Below are 11,811 nucleotides of genomic sequence, written 5' to 3'. Positions count from 1 at the left end.
AGATGAAGTGTATCTCACAGCATTTCTAGCAACTTAGTTATGTGTCTTTGCATCACCATGCAGTTGTAGTAGCTATATTCATTCGAAAACTTTTAAAGTTACTAGTTTGATAGCTCATGACATGCACTTCAGCTTGGTGATACTTATCTTGGCGAGCATTTACAATAATCTTAATAAAATATCCATATATAAGGAGAGGCCTAAAGAATGCTCAACTATATTTCCATGACATTATGTGTATGCTTGGATGGATGCTTATTTCAATATTTATATAATTTTGGAATGCACTTCGATAAAACCGCCTATATGTGCTTGTGGAGGTCACTTTCGCTATATGCGCACGAGTCCTATAGTTAGTCGAAAAATAATCCAACAACTCAGTTGTTTCTTGGATGCATACTAAACCAAAAGATGTTAATGATATTAAATTGACAGATACAACAAAAAACCCTGGAGGAATGATGATTTTGAATACTTAGTGAGCTTTTACACATGCTACTAGACATAAATGGTCATATTTGCAATGGAATTTAAATACATCACAAATAGTTCTTAGGTGCGAATCTTTTTTCTATCACACAGACTTACTGCAAACAAATTGATTTTTTTTGTAGCATATTTTTTCAGTTTGTGATTCAAATACTGCATAATCCAGCATATTGGTTTTTTTTTAATAAAAAAAAAAAAAAGAAGAACTTGTATGCAACTGAATAGCCCAAATTAGTGAGAAACTAAGAAATTTAAGATTTGTTTGGTATCATTTTGCCTCTTATTTTTTGTTCTTTCTCCACAATAAAAAAAACATAATATAAAAACATGTTTGTTTCTATTATTAGTTGTCTGTTTCTGTAACTGATTTTTAACTATTTGTCAAAAACTGGAAATTAGATTTTATGATTTTTAATTATTTTGATTGCCATAAATTTTAATATTTAGGAATGCTTTTTTTGAATTAAATTATTCATTTTATACACTTTTAAATTAAAATCAAAATTAAAAGATTTTATAAATTTAAATATAATTAAAAGAAAAATATACATAAATTTTTTTAAACAAATAATAAAGCTACTTACAAAAATATTTTTACTATTTTTCAATTGTCATGTCTAATAAATTTTTATTATAAATTAAATTTCAAAAGTCAAATAATTAAATAAAATAATTATAACAAATTCTATTTTTACTATAATAATTATTTTTAATTTTTCTTATTTATAATTTTACTAGTTAATAATATTTTTATAATATTTTGATTTAAAGATGAAAATGAGCATTTGTTAACCAAGTCGATTGCTAGTTTTTTTAGTTTTTATTTCTCATTTTTTTAATTTCATTTTTTATTTTTGTTTCTCTAATTTTTCTCAAACGTTCTCTTAGATATCCATTGTGCCATGTGTTCAGGGCATACATCTAGAAATCGAAGTGTGCAATCATGCACCTATTTACATATTTAGAAGTGCAATATGATCAAATACCCTATAAATATATTTGTACAATTGCAACAATCTGAACTTTGTGTTCCAATAACCAGTCGACTTCCATCCTTCTACAAATACACCAATTTCAATCACCAAACTATTTTCCATTTCCTTTTCTGTGTTACAATTTTGATAGAATATGCAGAACTCAAGAAGCCAACTGCAAAATTTGGAAGATTAACAGATCTTGTTCATCATTATGAACGACAAAAACTTACCAGACCCACAAAAATAACCTCAAGGGAAAACGCATTACCCATGTGATCATGATCATATGCAGGACAATGCATGTTTTACTTATCATCACCGAGGGCCAGATAGTTCTATTGCTTCGATGATAAATGAAGATTCTTCACGGACATCACTATAGTTTCGGGAGAAACTACCAGCCCTTTCTTCAAAAAGGTTAATTTCATTGTGTGATTCCTCCATATGAACTGGCCGGCCAACAATACCTTCCAAAACTTTCAAGACTTCTGACATCTTTGGACGGAGGCTGGGATGTGACCGAGTACACTGCAAGGCCAAGTCCACAGCCTTTTCCAGTTCTACTGCATCATAACATCCCCTCAGATCTCTGTCCACTAGGACTTCCAGTCTCTTCTCCCCATGCAAGGTTTTAACCTGCACAGTTCAAATACTAGTTCCAATTTTAGCAGTTGTCTTCTAAGTGAATTCAAAAAACGGTTCCAACTACTGCCAAATAAATAAATAAACAAAATCAATAGACAACAAGTAAATGAAAGTTTTTCCCTTTCTCTAGTTTTTAACTTTTTCATTTTTTTTTTTTTTTTCACTTCAATTGTTGAATAGGGCAACGCCACATGGATCAACCTGCAAACTAGAAGAATTAGACTTGGTTCATCCAAAATAACGAATCAGTATGAGCAATAAACCTCACAGAATTTAGTTAATATTTTCCAATGCTATAGAAAGATAAATCCCTAACAAGGAATGGTGAATTAATAGACAAAACAATTTAAAATACAAAATAATTTTTTACATTTTTAATTCTAATTATCATGAAGGAACAAATAATGCAAGAAAATGGAGTGGCCATAAAAGAATTAGCAGACAGCTAAAAATATGATGGTTTACAAAGTATTGCTGCATCCGCAGGTTAGATATTTTTCTTAGGGATGAAAAGATCACATTAGTTTGGAAGGAATTGCTCCTTACCAATTGATGATTTGAACCTTTACAGGTGGGAAAGAAAAATATTCTGGTGCTTGTCACAGGAAAAGTGGAAATTATAGTTGAAAAATGACAACTACAGGCATTAAAACAAGAATATGTTATGATGAATAAAACCAAAAAAATAGTTTACGAAACCCCAAGCTAGGGAATTGACAAAAAAATGCTCAGCTTCTTGTTAAAGATGTTTCAGCCATGCTCAACCTGAATAAGCTATCCAATTATGAATGGGTTGCATCAGTTGTCGAGTACACATTCATGAATATAATGGAAAATTATGTGCTACATAAAACGTCTTAGGCTGGTAGTTCTATAAGCACCTTTTCACACAAGTATCCATCATTTCACAGAATCACCATAGACATCTATCAACTATTTCTTTTGTTGAAAATTACATTATAACAGCAAAGATAAGGCCTTCCTAATGATGGATCCCTTCCAAAAACTACTCATGGTGGTTCAAGTGCTGCGCTCAGGTACAACAAAAGAATGCCCTTTTTAGATTTTCAATAATGGCCGAGGCTGGAACAGTATTAGGTCATGAACTCAAAGCTATAGTAAAAGATATGCAGCTGGCCAAATAAAATACATATTCAGAAAACAAATGTAGCAACAGATATTGAAATACAAGAATGGTAGAGCCATATTCACCAGTAGAAGATATGGACCTAGGACAGTAGAGCTATTGGAAAGATCAAACACATTGATCATTGCATTGTTGTATATTTTGACATGTGTATAGAGAAACTAATAGCATGGATAATTGATTTGTTTCTTGAAATAATATAGGTCTTGTTTGTTCTGATTCCCTGTGAATCAAGAAAACTAATAGAGAATGCCAATAATTTGTATTGCTTATTTGAGAATTTCTTTAAAGTTTAAAAAGCTGCACTCACAAAATAGAAAATATAGAAATGTAGGACACGACTTACCCAGTCAAGAATCATTCCCTTCTGAACCTGACCATTACCAGCATCTAGGGCCTTTTGCCCTGTTATGAGTTCCAAAAGTAGTATACCAAATCCAAACACATCAGTTTTCTCCGAGGACTGTCCAGTTGACAGGTACTCAGGAGCAATATGTCCAATGGTACCCCGCACCGCAGTGGTGACATGTGAATCCCTCCGATCTAGCAATTTAGCAAGGCCAAAATCCCCAACCACAGCTTCAAAACTTTCATCAAGCAAAATGTTTGCTGCTTTAACATCTCGGTGAATTATTTTCGGATTACACTGCTCATGTAAGTACAGAAGTCCACGAGCAGTCCCCAAGGCAATACGAGTGCGTTTGCTCCAATCCAAAGATGGCTTTTCTCGACCAATGTCTGTTAAAGATGATCAAATCTAAATAAGGAAGTTGTGTAAGGAAGATGGATAAAAAATTAATAATAATAACACTTGGATCAAATTTTGCTATAGGGAAACCATATGGATAGAACATACAACAAGATCCCATGCAAGTTAAATATACTAATGTTAAAAAATGTTTTGATAATTGGTCAAGATGAACCCCACCCCCCCCCCCCCAAAAAAAAAAAAAAGAAAATTCATAGCCTCATATTAAGAATAAAATGAATCCCTTGTGGGTAAAAGATAATTTGAAAAGGCTGGGACATGACTTTGGAATACATTCCATCCATATGGTTCCATAAAATTGATTTGAGTTATTGGATGCTCTTGCTAAAATAACCTCTCAAGCGATCAGCAACACTCCCATTTGGCATATAGGGATACACAAGCAACCTTTCATTAGAAGTCATACAGAACCCATATAATTGCAATAGGTTTCGGTGCAGAGCCAAGCCAATCATCTCAACTTCAGTTTGAAACTGTACTTCTCCAGTAAAACTTGGATCTCTCAGCCTTTTCACTGCCACCATTACCCTATTTGGGAGACATCCTTTGTAAACAACTCCATATCCACCTTGCCCTAAGATATTTTTGGGACTAAAATTGCTTGTAGCAATTTGCAATTCACGAAATGAAAACCTCTTCAAATGGCCAATATCAAATTCATAATCTTGCTGCACTGTAAAGCCAAATAATCAGATAGTCTCACAACAAAGTCCATCATCACATCATGCTTCATAAAAAAATTAAATTAAATTAAATTAAAAATAAAAAATTTAAAAATCAAATGAAGTTAGTTTAGAAGTACCATATGATGTAAAGAGAAGACGAGATCTGTACCAACGCACCCAACACACAAGCAGCACCACAGAAAACACAAATGTGCAGCTGATGCCTATGACAACAGAAATAATCCATTCATGATGACTGCTGACTTTTTGAGATGAACCCGTATCTGCAATTGAACCATATTGCACATATTGTTTCATTGCTCAATTGTCCATAACAAAAGGGAGAGACAGGTTGCCTTAACATACCATCTGATGGTTTTAAAGCACCCATGCAGACTGGTGTAGATGAGAATGTGCACAAAAAGTTGTTCCCTGTAACACTACAATGAAGCATTTCTATCATTATATGGCAAAAAACAAAATCTAGGAGAAATTCACAAATAGAGTAAGATTTTAGGCTCCTAAATATCCCCAAAAATAATGGCAACACCAATCTACCAAACATCACAAAGCCACAAATTCATTATAGAAAGTCAAATTTAAAATCATGCAAGTTTACCAATTTCCATTTAAAAAAGAAGTAATCATATTCTTTTAAAATATAAATAACTATAGCAAATTGGGAAATGCTTATGCAGTATAGGGTTCTCCATTGCACCATTTTTGCACTCGTCAATGGGGGAATCTCCAGGGCACATACAATAGAAATCCAATATTAAGTCCCGCATTATATTTATTTGTTAATGACAATAGTAAAAATTAAAGGATTTATATTTCTTTTTGTCCCCCCCCCCCCTTCTCTTTTTTTCTTTATAGACAATTGATTAAGGCATCAGGTGTCAGGCTAGTAAAACTTACTAGGCAAAAGAGTAATGCTTAATGTAACAGTCTTAGTCCAACTCCAGTGAGGTATGGTCCGCTTTGGTTGACTAGCATCAAAATTTGCCCTATTAAAGATCCCTCACATAATCGGAGTGTGAGCTGACCTTATAAGTCTAAAATCTCCTTAGTACACATTTAATGTGAGACCGTGACACTTAGCCTTTAAAAACTTCAGTTCCACTTTCTTTTGGACAAAAGTTGCTGTAAACATGGATGTTAAACTTGTGATGCAGCATGCAAACAAACATATTTGTATTTTTTTTTATTGTAATATTGTAATTTCTTTATATTCGAATATTATTATTTAGAAATTAGCATTTTAGTGTAAATTATTTTTTTTTCTTTTGTTGAAAGGTTTGGGTACTAATTTTTGGGAAGTTGAATTCAGATTGAATTTGTGTTGGACATTGAATACTGCATCAACCTGCCATTTGGATAATTCATAATGGACTTTTTTCAAAAACAATTGCTAAGGCTCATTTATAATCATCGCTTGTGAAGGTGTTAATTCTTAAGTAAAACTTCAAATCTAGGATTATAAAGGCTTTAGGATAGGGCATATTAAAAAAAAAAAAAATGTGTTGCATAAACTAATAAGGATAGGGGAAGAAATAATAGAATTAATACTAATTGAATAAAGCTAAATAAAAATAATCTGTTTTGTTACTTAAGATTGAATATTTACCAAAATAATAACATTTAGTACGTAGCGCTTAAAAATTAAAAAAATTGTAAAAGTGCTTCTTCAGTGTGCAGTGATCATAGAAAGCCTATTAGCTTGAAAGAAAAATTTTATAACATAACTATAAGTTGACATTTGACAATATTATATGGCTCAAAATGATAGAGATGAACGAGTAACAACACAATAAACGATTGTATATTTTTGGAGTTGGCACTTATACAATGGTACATTGGATGCAATGGATTACGATTGGTAATGTGGCATGCAATGAGAAATTATTTTAAAGTAGAAATAACTACAAAATAAATTGGGAGGTACATCAGAAGACAACAGTATAAGCTTCTCCATAACACCATTTCTAGGAAACCACTCCTGAACAGGGGAAATGTTCAGGACATACAAATGTTCAGGACATACAAATTTGAAATCCTACATTAAGTGCCACAATATTTGAAGGACCCATGGTAGAGAAGTAATTTACAACTTATTCTGCAAAGAATAATGCTTGGCCTTTAATGGGCTTTTGTTTCACGCCATCAAAAATATTCCCATGGAATGAGATGCCTACCTTATGGGAATATCTTTTCTTTGGTTTCCGTCATAAGATTCCTAGAAATGTATACACAATGCCCATGTCATATCAAAATGATGACCAATATACCCTTGACATGTGTATTATTTATAAAATAATATATGAAGAAAAATTATATTTTCTACACAAAAACCTGCTAGGAATTGTACATAATTAAATCCATGTCCAAAAACTTTTAACAATTAATTTTTTTTTTTTTTTTTAATACCTATTAATCCAATTAACCAAAACAATCAATATAGTCTCCAAATTTTAACCATCATCATCTCTAATACTATAAAGGGGATTCTCCCTTTGGTGTTTTGTTTCAAAAATGTCAAATTTATTCCTATAACTACCAATGATTATTTCAAAACATTCCTTCAACTAACCACAACATCCCAAAATACCCTTTTCTAATACTATAGAGGGGATTCTCCCTTTGGTGTCTTCTTTCAAAAATGTCAAATTTATCCCTATAACTCTATAATATTCCGAAATACTTCTTTAACTATCCACAATTATCCCAAAATATCCTTAAAATTATGTCAAATTTATCTTTATAACTACCAATGATTACTCCAAAATACTCCTTTACCTACCCAAAACTATCCAAAAATATCCTAAAAATTATGTCAAATTTATCCCAATAACTGCTCATAATTATCCCAAAATATCCCTATAATTATCTACAACTATCCCAAAATGACCTTACACTATTGAATTATTTGTTATTTTCTTTATAATTTTTTAAAATTTTAAAAAATGGAGAGCAGTATGGCGTGTATCATATTACTATGACATAATAAATAAATATTATTATTTTACTATTTTAATATATTTATAGTTTGCAATAATACTATATTGGGGGGCCATTGATATCCAATCAGCCAAAATAGTGCGGGCAATTTGGTCCCAAAAGTAGGATTCTCATCCCATGAAACTTATCAATAAGGGAGGATGGCAATTGCTGCTCATTTTTTTAAAGAACCTTTCATTCCTAGGAATGTTAAGATGCCCATCACGCAAGATTGTTGTCCCCAAACAAACATGAGAATGAGATGACATAAGTATCACATTCCTAGGAATGTTGAAGGATGCCACTAACCAAACATCCCCTTAAAGACTTCTATTTATTTTGGATAAAAAGTTGTAAACACGGATGTTAAACTTGTGATTCTATGCAAGCAAGCATATTTGTATATTTTTTTATTGTAGTTTTGATAATTTCTTTAGGATTATTTTTTTATTAGGATAATTTCATCTACCGTCTCAGGTATTACTATCATGTAAAAATGTAGTATTTTAATTTATTTAGGTTTTTAAACTTTTTTTTCTTTTATTTTTCAAGTATATAAGCCTAAAAAAAGGCTACTTTAGAAAAGTTTGAATCAAAATGCAAGACATTTAATCCTACATCAACCTACTAGAGAATGCATAATGGATTTTAAAACCCTCTCCTAACGCTCAAAAGATATAATCATCTCTATGGGTCAACTCTACACTAAAACTTGGAGGCAGATCCAAGATTTAAAGGCTTTAGGATAAGCCATATTAAAAATGAGAAATACATACCAAACAATAATATGGAAGGAAACAACAGATCTAATATAAATGATCAAAAGTTACATAAAAATAATCTGTTTTGATTCTTAAGATTGATTATGCATCAAATAATAACATTGAGGACATTGTACTTAAAATAAATAATTAAAGAAGGCATTTCTACAATGTGCTATGATCATAAAAAACTTACTAGCTTAAAAGGAAAATTTTATAACATTGCTACAAGTCTAACACTGTTACATGGGTTAAAATGATGATAAGAGATAATTAAATGATAATACATTAAATGATTGCATACTTGTGCAGTAAGCACTAACACGGTGTTTCATAAGTTGGACTGGGATGGATTATGAGCTGAGTGGAATAAAAAAAATATATTAGTACGGCAAACATGTACAAATAGAGTAGCAAAATTCATTCCATTCTTATGTTCTAAACATTACACAAGTAAAACCAAGATGAGAGAAAATCTGTTAAGATGGTTCAAGGCCTTCAGTCATGCATTGGAAAACAAGAAAATATTAGTAATAGTTTGACAGAGGTGCAGAGCATTAATAGGACAAAAAGGAACCAAGAACTAAGCTGCGATAGTACTAATTAATGAAACTAGCATAAATATATAGGAAGACGGTGGGTATTGAGCAGCTGAACTTTGTAAACACAATTGTCGAACGTGAAAAATGGAATCAAAAGCAAATAGTCAGTGGAAGAAACAAAAATACCAAAAAAAGAAAAAAACCAAAGTGTTGTTACATAGCAGAAAGGAAAGGGAAAATAATAAATCTTCTCTAATCTTACCTATATTCTTTTGCTAGAATTTTTGGTGTTGGACCACTCAGATTATTGTATGACAAGTCCCTGTGACATTGTTAAGATGAAATTGACCATCAACTTCCACTATTCATAAGAGAAAATACACTTGATATGTGAAAGAACACATACAAGAATGAAAGACCAGTGAGATTTGCAACAAGGCTTGGGATCTGTCCAGATAACTTGTTGTTACTGAGCCGCCTGAAAAAGAGAATGGCATTGCAATCCTTTAGGGAGAAAATAGTTAAAACAAAAGCCAACATGCAAGAATAAAGTCAATACGACAGTTGCTTGTTAAGAGGCCACACTTACAAGTAACTTAGATGAGTCAGAAAACCCAAAGAGCTAGGAATTTCACCAACAAATTGGTTCCCTGACAGGTCAAGAGTTTGAAGCTCTGAAAGCTTCCCAATTTCAATAGGGATAGGACCATATAGTTGATTGTTCTGCAATAACCTAAATGAATACCAAAAATGCGGCCTTCAAAAATTTTTTCAAATTAAAAAATTATAATTTTCATTAAGCATATGCTGCAAGAATATATTTTGAGCAGTTAATCATTCCTTAATCATTCATCAAATATCAGTAAATGATTTTTTTCAGCAAGCATTCTTTTATGCCACCTAAACTGATTATCCTATTTTTATTAACATATGCAAAACATTTACTTGAATATTTCTGAAGGCCACAAAATAATAAATATTTTACATCATTTTTTGTCACATAGAATTGCACAAAAAATTATTTTATTCTACAAAAAAATTAAATAGGTTTAAGATATTTGCCCAATAAAAAATAAATGTTGAATTGGTTCTGTAAGTCATAATATCACCATCCACAAATTATCTAAATCATGGAAGACAGACAAGTTTATAAATTTCAAATCTGCTTTCTTATCATGAATTTAACAACAAATCTACTTTCTTATCATGAATTTAACAACATGAAACATCATTAAGAATTTTGCAGCATGGCATCGAAAACAAGTTTAAAAAAATGGAAATGGTATGACCCTATATCTAGCTATAAATTAATGTGCCTTTTGATTGCTCAAGAGAGATGGGCCAAATTTTCAAATTCACTCACAATCTCAATTTCTCAAAATGAATGCATTCAGACCAAAACACATTAGGGAAAGGTATAATTGAAATAAATAGCTCATCGAAAAATATTAAAATAATTGCACACAAAAACTCCCAAATAGCACCAAGTTAAAAAGACTTACATTGTTTGCAAGTGACTCAAATTCCCAATACTCCGCGAAAGCATACCAGACAAACTCTTACTAGCCATTTCACTGTAAACAATCAGTATGAGGAAGATATTAACAAATTGATCTATAACCCCAGGATGAGTTAAAAATAAATAAACAAACAAAATAAATAAAAAGGAAAAGAGAAAAAGGACAGATGCAGTAAAATAATTTATTTTAATACTACATTCCTTGATTTTTCAATATTCAGAGAAAAGAAAGAATGCCTCCAATGAATAGACATACAGAGAAATGACGAAACCCTCAAAGGAGCATCCCACCATGTTCCAGGTGCAAGGATCAACAGAATTGATATCCCACCCATCCATTACATGAAATTCATCTCTTAGCTCTCTCTTCACGGACATTAAAGCAGCCACTGCCGATCAAAACAACAATACCAGCAAAATGCACATCAACAACAATAAATTAAGTTAGAATAAAAAACAACAAACATCCGAAAAATTCACCTTCATAGTTTACTCCCTTGGGCGAGAGAAGGCTGTCAGAAGCCCTAATAACACGCAACCAAAAGAAGACCAACAGAACCCCCACAACGGCCGCGGCACGCTCCATAGAATGTCAGTCAGTAAAGTTGAGCAGATTTTCCGACAGTAGAATCAGAAGGAAACGGATGAGAATTTGAGTGAAGGAGAAGTCACTCTTTTCCGATTCGGTTTTTTCTGCCGCGAAAGCTTCTTATGGAATCTTCAGAGGGTCGCGAAGCTCGAAGGAAGACAATAAATATACCACAACTGTGAGTGGGTGCAGTAAAGCAAATTGATTTCAGAAAACATATAGTGTCGGGAATGCTGTGAGAAATTAAACAATTTGTGAATTGAATAGAGAAAGAGCAGAGGAGATAGCGAAGAAGAGGCTGTGAAAGCGGGAAGGGGGGGTCTCGAGATTTGAAAGCGACAGCGACTGTCGCCGCTTTGTCTTCTCCGGGTGAACAGCAGCTCGATGGCGGTTGATAGACCGTACATGATTCGGTGTAGCAGCGTCTGTGGCCGAGCCTTGCTCAGGAACTACGTGGTTACCTTATGGCCGTTCGATAGTTGACTTTCGGGGAAGACCCACCTATTTGTTACCTAGTGATGGAGAAACGCCAAGCCTGCCGTTCCAAACGGCGTCGTTCGGCGGATCCTAGCATGGGTCCCTCTGAAAATCTGGTCAAGGAGAGACTCGTAGGTAGAGCGGACCGTGGCCATATAAATTCTAGATAGGGCTGGCCCTGGTAAGTTTACGAGGCTTAGATGCAGTGGCGGAAGTCAAAACTAATTAAATTTT

General features: G+C 32.8%; 1 protein-coding gene across 1 annotated transcript; it reads right to left on the bottom strand.

Moving 5' to 3' along the window:
- Window positions 1-1,464: 1,464 nt before the first annotated feature.
- On the bottom strand, window positions 1,465-11,464 carry LOC131145053 (probable LRR receptor-like serine/threonine-protein kinase At5g45780). Its single transcript, XM_058094093.1, has 11 exons — window positions 10,992-11,464; window positions 10,768-10,900; window positions 10,495-10,566; window positions 9,582-9,725; window positions 9,399-9,470; window positions 9,255-9,314; window positions 5,059-5,132; window positions 4,830-4,976; window positions 4,362-4,700; window positions 3,605-3,996; window positions 1,465-2,102 (listed from the first exon to the last, which is right to left on the bottom strand). Exons 1-11 carry the CDS (start codon window positions 11,095-11,097, stop codon window positions 1,782-1,784), a joined length of 1,860 nt encoding a protein of 619 aa, XP_057950076.1. The 5' UTR covers window positions 11,098-11,464; the 3' UTR covers window positions 1,465-1,781.
- Between the last annotated feature and the right edge of the window lie 347 nt (window positions 11,465-11,811).

This window comes from Malania oleifera, chromosome 12 (assembly GCF_029873635.1).
Source record: "Malania oleifera isolate guangnan ecotype guangnan chromosome 12, ASM2987363v1, whole genome shotgun sequence".
Taxonomy (NCBI): domain Eukaryota; kingdom Viridiplantae; phylum Streptophyta; class Magnoliopsida; order Santalales; family Ximeniaceae; genus Malania; species Malania oleifera.
The sequence above is the reverse complement of the archived record's forward strand: the minus strand, read 5'-3'. Positions and strand labels throughout refer to the sequence as shown.

Excerpts from the sequence above, each read along its gene's own strand:
- LOC131145053 (XM_058094093.1), bottom strand. The coding sequence starts at position 11,097 with ATGGAGCGTGCCGCGGCCGTTGTGGGGGTTCTGTTGGTCTTCTTTTGG. Across the intron at positions 10,567-10,767 it reads GAGGGTTTCGTCATTTCTCT|TGAAATGGCTAGTAAGAGTT; the intron begins GTATGTCTATTC and ends GATTGTTTACAG. Across the intron at positions 9,315-9,398 it reads CTCACTGGTCTTTCATTCTT|GGACTTGTCATACAATAATC; the intron begins GTATGTGTTCTT and ends ACAATGTCACAG.